Source organism: Anopheles cruzii, chromosome 2 (genome assembly GCF_943734635.1).
Source record: "Anopheles cruzii chromosome 2, idAnoCruzAS_RS32_06, whole genome shotgun sequence".
NCBI lineage: Eukaryota > Metazoa > Arthropoda > Insecta > Diptera > Culicidae > Anopheles > Anopheles cruzii.
In genome coordinates, this window is record NC_069144.1 from 44698809 (window position 1) to 44710045 (window position 11237).

An 11237-nucleotide genomic window follows, 5' to 3' on the forward strand; every position below is an offset into this window, starting at 1 on the left:
GCGGCTTTAAACTGAGCTGTCATTGGGGCAGTGGCGTACGCTTCGGCAGGGTAGCCCTGATAAATTCGGGTGGTGAAAATACGCCGTGGTGAGTTCCGTTAATTTGAAAACCGATCAATCGCAAATCGGTAATCGTTTTGTTGAAAACTGTTCATAGGACTTCCGAACGAAGTGGAACCTCTTCAAAAATGAAATGAATCTGAACCAAAAAAATGAAATCTCACGAATAAAGAATACATTATAAGCTGGAATACAAGCTAAATTGTCTTACTGTAACGTGAATTAAAAACAATGCATAACATTAGCATTGAACACCGAATATTTGCATAATTTTACTCTAAACACCCGAAACCAGTTGCGTAACGTGTACCCCTCGCAGAGCCAATATAATAAGTTGGCCCCAAAATATATCTTAAAATTCATCCCAATCATGCTGGTACACCGAATTTACTATTTATCTTTGTGTCCGTTTTATCTTCTCTTGTGTGTTGCAGGGTTAATGGGCCTGGTGCTTCAATCGAACGTCGAATTTCCATCCTACTGCAGGTGTCTGTATGGCCGAGACAACAGCGTTACGGATCCTTCACACATAAAAGCCTGTCTACCGTACGATCGAGACCCAGTGCGCTATTAGAGCACCGGCAACATCACTATCACACGGCGGTGGCACTAATACCTGGTACCGAGACCCCGGCCGTGCGACTGTGTTTACCTTCTGATCAACCTCGGAACAAGACGGGTGGCTCATCAGTCTCGCCAGCACACCAGAAACCCACGGACGCATCGACAAGCGCTCAGCTAGGCATTCGATCCGTTGGCGGGATTTAACTCTAGCTCGGTCTTTTGTGTACAGCCCTCAAACTCGCGAAAAAACACGTGCGGCGATGGGTTTTCTATACTTTGTCGTTACCACGCTGCTGATCGTGGCCCCGCCGCGATCTAGCTGCAGTACCGCACCACCACACTATGTTGTATCCAGTGTCACTTCTGAAGACGATTCTCTACAACGCACCAAATCAACCATCAATGAAACCGACAGTGAAAGTAAGTTTGTTCGGCTGTATGATAATCAGTCAAATTAAACCATTTCATCTCACTCAGTTGGATGTGAGAGAGAAAAACCATCTCGCCTAAAGTAATGTATCGCACAGGCAAGATCCAATTAAATGTTATACACATTAACGCATCCCCTCCTTCGCCTGCAGCGGTTCATCCACCACCACAGCCAGCGGCCAGCGACGATGATCTTCATCGCCCGGAAGCTGACGCTGACCCCCACCGTCAGAAGCGACTCGTGTCCGCCGGGGATTACGAGCAAACGGCTCAATATTGGAACATTGGGGCGCAGTTGAAACTGAAGGAACATCTACTGCGGCGCCTGAATAGGAACAAAGCGAAAAACGTTATTTTCTTTCTCGGCGACGGTATGTCTATACCGACCCTAGCAGCCAGCCGTATGTATCTGGGGCAGAAGCAAGGTCATACGGGCGAGGAAAGCCAGCTGTCGTTCGAAGAATTTCCCGACGTTGGCCTCGTCAAGGTATGCATCCAAGGTGTGCTAAAAGAGCCTAAAATTATATCATACAAAAGATCAGGCAAAGTGAGTTACAAAGTTACTAAACGGTTCTCAACACCAGGCACGTCAAGCGAACGTGATCAACAAATAAACCCATCTACAACTTGTGTTCCATACCGATCCATACTGAACGCGTTCTATGGGTGGTAAATTGTGCGATTTGAAACGAAAATTGCCTGCTGCCTGTTTGATGTGCAAAACCTGCTCTAGGAGTAATTTGATTACTAATTATGTCTCCTTTCTTTTTAGACTTACTGCGTCGACAAGCAAGTAGCCGATTCGGCGTGCTCGGCCACTGCGTACCTGTGCGGTGTAAAAGCCAACTATGCCACGATCGGGGTGACGGCGGCCGTTAACTACAGCAACTGCGCTGCCAGCCTAGATCCTCGAAATCGCGTGCAATCGATCCTGGCCTGGGCACAGGAAGCCGGAAAGGCTACCGGGTTTGTGACGACGACACGGGTAACGCACGCAAGTCCAGCCGGAACATACGCTCACACCGCCAACCGCGATTGGGAATCCGATGCTGATGTGGTGCGCCATGGTGCAGACCCTGCCATGTGTACGGATATTGCCAGCCAGCTGGTGTACGGTGAAACGGGCAAGAATCTTCGCGTTATTCTAGGCGGTGGTCGGCGCAAGTTTATCCCAAAGGGTGCGAAGGACGAGGACGGTGTCAAGGGACAACGGTTGGACGGTGTAAACCTAATCTCCCAATGGTACTACGGTAAACCACTGGGAACGGCCCGGTACGTGTCGAACCGTAATGATTTGTTGGCGCTAAACTTCACCCAAGTCGACTATCTGATGGGCCTGTTCAGCGCGGATCATCTGCCCTTCCATCTAGATGCACGACCCGATCTGGATCCCTCGCTTGGGGATCTTACGTATGCCGCGATCCGTACGCTGCAGAAGTATCCCGAAGGCTACGTGCTGTTCGTCGAAGGAGGCAAGATTGATCTCGCACATCATCTCACGAAAGCGCGCAAATCGCTGGACGAAACGGTTCAACTTTCGGAAGCAGTTCAGGTGGCGCGCCAACTATCGAGTGCCGACGATACGCTCATGATCGTGACGGCAGACCATTCGCACACGATGACACTGGCGGGCTATGGGAAACGTGGAAACGATATTCTGGGTTTGAACAGCCAGCTTAGCGACGGAGACCGCAAACCATATACTACGCTTTCGTACGCCAACGGACCGGGAGGGCCATCGCTGGGCCTCAACGGTGCGCGTCCGGAAATGACGAAAATGATGATGATCGATCGGGAGTTCCAATTTCCGAAGCTCGTGCCAATGAAATACGAAACGCACGGCGGCGACGATGTGGCGCTCTTTGCCCACGGACCGTGGTCCCATCTGTTTGGTGGCATGTACGAACAGAACATTATTCCGCACTTGATAGGGTACGCCGCCTGCATCGGGAACGGACTGCACGCGTGCCTCGAGACGGGTAGTTCTTAGAGCCGCCCCGTGTAGTGGCTTTTATCGTAGGACAAGTTTTTTTCGTTTTTATTTTGTCTCTCCCTTTTAACGTGTTGTGGCGCATTGTGTTTTGTAAATAAAATTCCATAGTGTTTTCTAACGTACCGGCAGTTGTTTCCCAACAATGAACTATTGCACCTTGGCCGTTGTGCACTCAAGCTTCCTGATACTAGTTTTTTTTCGGCCGATGGCGCTCGCACGTGCTGCAAGCTGGTAGAATCATTCATTACAAGCGCAGCTGGGTTTTATTGGCAAACTATTGATATTGAAAGTAGTTTAAAAATCACAATTACAAGCAAAACAATAACAGTCTTCTGCAGCAGGTTACCACAATAACTTTTCCCTCACTATACCTTTTTCTGCCAACAACCGATTTACATCCAACCGATTTCGTAGTCTCCGCTTTGCGCCTTTTTTGAGCACCACCAACAACAGCGCCGCCGGAGTAAGAAAATTCATCGCATGCCACCGTGGTTCAAGCTAGCTGTCAACTTGCAGTCATGAGCCGGCGTGAACATTCCGCCTTGCGCTAAACTTTCCTTGCTGCCGAGTAGAAGTGAACGGGAATCCGGTACCGAAAGGATTGTGCTTGTGCCTGCGGAATTCTGTGGAGCGTGTGCGAAGTTGCCATTATTTACCACCGTCGGTGTCCATGTCGTGCCGTAAGCGGGGTTATCACGCCGCCGCATACGCTGTTATTGCCTGACCGAAGCGGATCGAATCCCTTGTTCTCCGCGATTCCGGTTTCCCGCCGCCGCAGCAGCATCGTTCAGCACCTGGAAAGCGGCACCTACGCGAAAACCGCGTGTACGGGCACTTTGTGCGGTTTTGCACGCTTGTGTGTTTTGCATTTCGAGTTCCGTGACGGGGCAACCCAATACCGATTGTCGGGTGGAATCGATTGCACCGCGAAAGTTCGACGGAAGCGTGTGTGCGTCTGTGCCTGGGTGCGTGCGTGTGTGGTGCAATATCAAATCAGTTGCTGGCCGTGCCACTGGAAGCGAAACTGCCAGCACATAAGTGAATTAATAATCGTCTCTCTCTCGCGGGGTTTGTCATTTCGGAAAAGTGACAACGCAGGCGGCAACTCTGAGTGAAGTGAGATTTTAGGTTAGGAACGTGCAAGGGTGACCGACCGGCGATAAAAAAATGGATACCGTCAAAATAGCGGAGTTGCTGCGGGCCACCATCGAGCCGACGCAGCGATTGCAGGCCGAGGAGCAGCTGAACCAGGTGAATGGCGCGCGGCATTAGCGGCAGAAACCCCCGACAATATACTCCCGGCCAAGCAATCGAGCAAAACCGAACCGGAGACCATTGAGAAAAGCATTGCCAATCCGAGGAACCATGTGCTTTGCGTGTGGGGTCGTCGTGTTCATCCACCGGTCGGTGGTTCATCGTTCGTTCCGTTCCGCTTTCGCACACTCCCGTCAATCGGCCACATTCCGAGTTTCCTTGTTTCTACACACCACTGTCTCTCTCTCGCTCTCGCTTTCTGCCGGTGTGTCTCTTTTGCCGTGGTGTAATGTTTCCGTTCTGTGTAGCTTCCGGCGATGCTGGATCTCTCGGCAAATGGGTTACTAAACAAAGCGAAACCCAGCCTCCTCGATGATTTTAAAAGATTTTAAAAATAGCGACGATAGCGAGATAGCAAAGCCGCGGTGCGATCATGATTTTGGCTCTGCCTTCCATTGCCTTGACTCACCACGCGCGCTGTCATCGTTGGCACGCGTGTTGAGGAGGGAATTGCTCTTGCGTTTGACACACCGGGTTGAGTGATCGAGTCACCGGTGGTGGAACCCGGCGTAAAGGATCCCCCCACCCTTTTTTCCCAAGGGATCGGTCCGGATTGCATTGCGATAGTGCAATGTTTACATAGCCCAATGAGAGAACAACCGTACAATGTTGCTGGCCAACGACGCCGTGACCGCTTCGTGAATGATGGAATGTTGAATGGAAATTTTAAGGATTTCTGAGTTCGAAGTAAAAATTATGTTGATTTCGTGCTTTACAAGGTCAGAAAGAATGCATGTTAGTTAAAAATTGATGGTCTTTTCTAAATACACGCGCAATTGTTGATTCAAATGCCTAAAACTGGTGCAATTTCTCTGGCACAAGGTTATTGAACTGAGACAAAGTGAGTAATGTTTCGAAACGCTTCACAGTTTCAATTATCAGTTCTGTTCTGAAGGAACGAAATTGGTTCAATTATGCGTCCCTCAGCATCCGAATGCCTGGAGGTTGCGCAACACCACCACCCCTATCGCGGGAGAATTTACAAGTGAATCATTTTCAGAGAAAAGTCTGGTCGGTCGGCCCGGCCCGCTGACCAATCAGCGCGTAAAGCAACATCTGCGGACTGCAGGCAACGGCACGGTGCTTGAGAAGAAAGCGATGCGGGGACGATCATTTCAGCCGGCCGATCATTAGCTCAAACGGCATGATTCATACGCAATGATATCATTTATCGATCTGTGCCGTGCGCGGCGCGGATCCTTTTCCTGCAAATTATTTGCGTGCAAAATCAGATCACAACAGAGCTTCTTTATTTGTAAATTGAAACAGTAAATAAAATATCAAACGGTAACCTATCTATTTATGGTGGTCGTTTCGTGTTATTTCGCTTTTGCCGCACTTCCCATGGAAACGTGCGAAGTATAAACAAGCTAAAAAGGCCCAGCATAGCTTCGCTCGGGTGTCGGCAATGGGAAAAAGGCACAGTTCGAAACGGATTTTCAATAAAAATGGGTCACTATCACCTTGACTCTGTGACGTTCTCTTGATCCTGGAGCGTAGCTTGACAAGCTATGTGGCCGGCCCCGTGTTGCTAGGCGCGGTATAAACACTTCACACAAATAGAGAGGGGCCTCCGGCTTCCGTTGCCTGCTATCGAGTTGTATTGATTTATTTTTTGTCAGATGTTCTTTATTGACCTTCCAATTGCCAGCTGTAAAATAGTTGGCATTACGGCGTGATAATACTTACTACAGAATTTTTTTCGTATTGTTGTCTAGCTCACTCGGGTCGGGGATTTTGGTTTGGCTTTGCATTGTGATCACGTCCGTAACAAGCCAAAGCTATCGCATTCTGATTAATTTTTTTTTCTTCATTTCTGCTTGCCGCCGCCTTGGGCTGGACAAATTAGGTACACAAAATCATCGGCTTCCTGCCCAGCCTGATGCAGGTGATCATGCAGAACGATTTGGATATGCCGGTCCGGCTGGCGGGCGCAATCTACCTGAAGAACCTCGTCAACAGCAGCTGGCAGGATCGGGAGGCGGAAGGGGCCGGTCTTCCGATTCCGTTCGCCATTCACGAGCAAGATCGGGCGATGGTGCGCGATACGATCGTGGAAGCGATCGTACACGTACCGGCGGACGTGATCAAGGTGCAGCTATGCTTCTGCCTCAGCCACATCATCAAGAACGATTTCCCCGGCCGGTGGACGCAGGTGGTGGACAAGGTGAGCCTGTGTTTGCAGAACAGCGATCCGAATGCGTGGCACGGGGCCCTACTGTGCATGTACCAGCTGGTCAAGCACTACGAGTACAAGAAGTCATCCGAGCGCGGCCCTCTGACCGAGGCGATGAACCTGCTGCTGCCGCAGATCTACAACATCATGATGAACGTGATCAACGAACCGTCGGAGCAGAGCGTGCTGCTGCAGAAGCAAATCCTGAAGATCTTCTACGCCCTCACGCAGTACTCGTTGCCGCTGGAGGTGATCAGTAGGGATGTGTTTTCCAGCTGGATGGAAATCTGTCGCCAAATTCTCGACCGCCCGGCACCCGATCCTACGCACATCGAGGAGGAGGAGCGACCACAGATGCCTTGGTGGAAGACGAAAAAATGGGCCTCACACATCATCTTGCGCATGTTCGAACGGTACGGCAGCCCGGGCAACGTCATCTCGAAGGAGTACAAAGAGTTTGCCGATTGGTTCCTGCAGACGTTCACCAGCGGTATGCTAACGGTTCTCCTCAAGATACTCGATCAGTATCGCAATAAGCTTTACGTGTCACCCCGCGTCATGACGAACACGCTCGACTACATCAAGACGGCGGTGTCGCATGCCTTCTCGTGGAAGATGCTGAAGCCGCACATGCTGGCGATCATCCGCGACGTGATCTTCCCGCTGATGTCGTACACTGACGCCGACGAGGAGCTCTGGGAGAGCGATCCGATCGAGTATATTCGCAAAAAGTTCGACGTGTTCGACGACTTCGTTTCGCCGGTCCAGTCGGCCGAGATGCTGCTGCACAATTGCTGCAAAACACGCAAAGGTATCCTGACGCAGGTGATGCAGATCATCATGCAGATCATCAACACGCCCAATCTGGGCCACAAGGAGAAGGACGGTGCACTGCACATGGTCGGCTCGTTGGCGGAGGTGCTGTTGCGGAAAAAGATCTTCAAGGAGCAAGTCGAGCAGCTGCTGATGCAATACGTGTTTCCGGAGTTTGGTAGCCCACACGGGCACCTGCGGGCCCGGGCCTGTTGGGTGATGCACTACTTCAGCGATATCAAGCTTAAGAATCCGCAGGTCCTGGAGCAAATTATGCGCTACCTCAGCAACGCGCTTCTCACCGACAAGGACCTGCCGGTGAAGGTGGAAGCTGCGGTTTCCATGCAAATGTTCCTCATCTCGCAGGACGAGGCCGCACCATTCTTGAGCACACAGATCAAGGAGATCACGATGGAGCTGCTGAAGATTATACGCGAAACGGAAAACGAAGAGCTGACCACCGTGCTGCAGAAGATCGTGTGCACCTACTCGGACCAGCTGCCACCGATCGCGATCGACATCTGTCAGCATCTGGCGACCACCTTCAGTCAGGTGCTGGAAACGGATGAAAGCGGCGACGAAAAGGCGATCACCGCGATGGGACTGCTCAGTACGATGGAGACCCTGCTGGCGGTGATGGACGAACATCCGGCGGTGCTGGCCTCGCTTCACCCGATCGTGCTGCAAGTGATCGGGCACGTGTTGCAGCAGAACGTGTTTGAGTTCTACGAGGAAGCATTTGCGCTCGTGTGCGACCTAACCTTGAAGAGCATCTCGCCCGACATGTGGAAGCTTCTCGAGATTATCTATGAGGTATGTTTGCTGGAGAAAGCACCTGGAGATCACCTACGCATCACTCGTTACTCACTCGCGTGCATCTCTTGTTACAGTTGTTCCAGAAGAATGGGGCCGATTACTTCGTTGACATGATGCCAGCATTGCACAATTACATCACCGTCGACACTCCCGCCTTCCTGTCCAACCCGAACCACGTGATCGCGATGTACAATATGTGCAAGTCGGTAAGGAGAGGCATACAGCGGACGGAAGAAACCACGAAAGGGTGCGGGTATTTTAATTGGCATTACACCTCGTTGTCACAGATACTGACCAGCAGCACGACGGAAGAGTCGGAATGCAGTGCGGCCAAGCTGCTGGAGGTTATCATTCTGCAGTGCAAGGGACACATTGACGATTTCATACCGAGCTTCGTCGAGCTAGCGCTGATGCGGTTGACGCGAGAGGTGAAAACGTCCGAGCTGCGAACGATGTGCTTACAGGTTGGTTACGGTGCCGATCCGACGCACATTCATTGTGAGACCATTCTGGAAACTTTCACTTCTTTTTTGTGCACCCAGGTGGTTATAGCAGCGATCTACTACAACCCCACTCTGTTGTTAGAAATACTGGAAAAGTTCCCGAACCCGGCGCCCAATTCCTCCATCACTGCTCACTTCATCCGGCAATGGCTGCACGATTACGATTGCTTCCTTGGGTAGGTGTATCCCTTGGCTACAGGTCTCTTCAAATTGGTTAATCTGTTTCTTTTACCCGTTTGCGTTTGTATATGGAACACAACAGTATTCATGATCGTAAGCTTTGCATCATCGGGCTGTGCACGTTGCTGTCGCTGGGCGATCGGAAGCCGACGGTGCTGAGCGAACTACCGGACAAGATCATTCCAACGATGCTGATGGTGTTCGATGGGTTGAAGCGTGCGTACGCTGCCCGTGCATCCGAAGGCGAAGAGGAGGAAAGCGAAGACGAAAGCGAAGACCTGGAGGACGGACTTTCGAGTGACGAAGACGACGTGGACGAAATGAACCCATACTTCAAGAACGTGTCGAAGATGGTGCAAGATAAGGGTGCGGAGGCCGGCTTCGAGATAACGGCTTCGATTCAGGTAAGGGTGGGAAATGAACCAATGTTCGGCGTTCGAAACCATTCACACGGAACGTGGCCCGCGCGATCTCGATATCTTCCGTAGGACGCCGATAGTGATGAGGATGACGACGACGAAGATGACGATACCGAAGACGGTGATGAGCTTGATGAAACAGCGCTGGAAGGCTACACGACACCGCTGGACGATGAGGACAATCCGAACGCAGTGGATGAGTACATCCTGTTCCAGGATGTCATGAACAGTGCGTGTCTATTGCAAATTTTGTGCCACTGACGCGCGCGGCGTCGCCATCAAGTAACAATCATTAATGTTTGCCCTTCCTCTACAGATCTTCCCAACACGGATCCGGCCTGGTATACAATGCTTACCAGAAATTTGAACGCGTCAGAGCAAAAGAACCTGCAGGAGGTACTCGTGCTGGCGAATCAGAAGAAGGAAGCAAAACGATCGAAGCAGATCGCGGAGCAGAACAGCGCAGCAGGTGCGTGTAGCAGTACGATCGATGCGCGATCCTGATCTTTCCATGCTTATGGCCGACTGTTTTCCTCGCTTTCAGGATATCAGTTCACTCAACATCAAATTCCCAGCAGCTTTAGCTTCAGCGCACCCCAGCCACCGCAGTAGTAGTAGCGGTGAGAGTGCCCTTGTTTCGAAGCAGAATTTTCCCATCGGTTTCCACTCGCCAGTGGCACCTCTGCATTCGTTGTAATGGAAAGAAAAACAACATAATCCACCACACGCCTCCAGCGGATTCGAAACAGAGAACGAGCAACCACTACACGGTTTTAAAAGGCTTTATTTATACGCTTAGTTCTATCAGCAGCAGCAGCAGCCGCAACAATATTGTTTATAATGTTACAGAGGGCTAACTAAAAGAACACACCACCACGATCCTCGAAACAACCAATTTCTGCTTTACTTTTTTCTTTTCAAAATAATAAAACAGTTGTGTGCATGCGTGTAACGAAAGTGTAAAGCTGTGCGCTCGCGTACGCGCGCGGATCAAGAAAATCGAAACACAAAACACAATAAATGTTGGATATTAAACTCAGCTTAGTTTCGTCTCCGAGCGGTGCCGGTACCGGGGTTTAGTTAGTCCACTGTTGTAGTAGATGATGGGTTATTGTGGGGTTTTAATGAACAGTGAAAGTGGCAGGGAAAACGGTTCCCAGTTGTTGATGGTATGGATCCGAAACCAAGCTGTCGTTGGGCGTTAGTGTGCCACAACGCTGCACATAGCGTTGGTAATAACCGAAGGCTTTATTCTGTGATGCTTTCGATTTAAGACACATAAAAGTGTTTCGTTTATATTGATGCGCTTTGGAGACATGTTTTTCCATAGCCCCTCTTTGCGGAATCGTTGGGTATATTGCAGCACATCAGTGTCCGTTGTTGCAGCTTGTTGTGATAGTAGGCTGATTACATGGGTAATACTTGTGAATGGTGGGCATTTGGTTTCCGCACAACAAACCCCGACTGTAAAAGGAATTGGCCTATTGGTCAACGATCTCCCAGTAGCTTCATCCTGTGAACCGTAATGAAAGCCCAATCGTTCCGACGCTGTGTTGACACACACAAGCCATGTTTAATCGATGAAGAACCCTGGTTGTGAGATGAAACTGCAAAAAAGAAAGATAGAAACACGCAATGCACGCAACAAACAATTTGCAACTCAGAAACGAAGTTAGCGAAAGCAAACACAACGAATCGAGCATTTATCGCCGCGTTACTTTTCAGGGCCATAGAAATACGAAACCCAGTGACAAGCTTCGAGCGATCGAAACAAGATTGTAGCGACTTGTAGCAAAGGAAACTAAATATTTATGAGGGCTGAGAAAAGGAGCCGGATTCAGAGGCGAAAGTGACGAAAAGAAAATATATATTGATTATAAACGAACCAAACTAAAACTAGCATGAAGCAAAGCCGAAGCTTGTGAAAGAAATATCCTCGTCGCGGCCATATGAGAAATAACACAGACTTT

General features: G+C 50.1%; 2 protein-coding genes across 2 annotated transcripts; both read left to right on the forward strand.

Annotated features, from left to right (window-relative positions):
* The first annotated feature begins 884 nt into the window (after window positions 1-884).
* On the forward strand, window positions 885-3043 carry LOC128279133 (alkaline phosphatase-like). Its single transcript, XM_053017854.1, has 3 exons — window positions 885-1044; window positions 1206-1540; window positions 1826-3043. The coding sequence occupies exons 1-3, from the start codon at window positions 885-887 to the stop codon at window positions 3041-3043; spliced, it is 1713 nt and encodes a 570-aa protein (XP_052873814.1).
* A 982-nt stretch (window positions 3044-4025) lies between these two features.
* LOC128277461 (importin-7) lies at window positions 4026-11103 on the forward strand. The gene is made up of 9 exons (XM_053015916.1): window positions 4026-4297; window positions 6210-8162; window positions 8240-8371; window positions 8453-8629; window positions 8708-8844; window positions 8931-9252; window positions 9337-9496; window positions 9584-9736; window positions 9812-11103. Exons 1-9 carry the CDS (start codon window positions 4214-4216, stop codon window positions 9877-9879), a joined length of 3186 nt encoding a protein of 1061 aa, XP_052871876.1. The 5' UTR covers window positions 4026-4213; the 3' UTR covers window positions 9880-11103.
* The last annotated feature ends 134 nt before the right edge of the window (window positions 11104-11237 follow it).

Bases quoted from the DNA above. Each gene is read 5' to 3' on its own strand.
- LOC128277461 (XM_053015916.1), top strand. From the start codon at position 4,214: ATGGATACCGTCAAAATAGCGGAGTTGCTGCGGGCCACCATCGAGCCG. The intron at 8,372-8,452 runs GTAAGGAGAGGC...TCGTTGTCACAG, and splicing joins TGTACAATATGTGCAAGTCG to ATACTGACCAGCAGCACGAC. The intron at 9,253-9,336 runs GTAAGGGTGGGA...TATCTTCCGTAG, and splicing joins AGATAACGGCTTCGATTCAG to GACGCCGATAGTGATGAGGA.
- LOC128279133 (XM_053017854.1), top strand. From the start codon at position 885: ATGGGTTTTCTATACTTTGTCGTTACCACGCTGCTGATCGTGGCCCCG. The intron at 1,045-1,205 runs GTAAGTTTGTTC...CTTCGCCTGCAG, and splicing joins CAATGAAACCGACAGTGAAA to CGGTTCATCCACCACCACAG. The intron at 1,541-1,825 runs GTATGCATCCAA...CTTTCTTTTTAG, and splicing joins CCGACGTTGGCCTCGTCAAG to ACTTACTGCGTCGACAAGCA.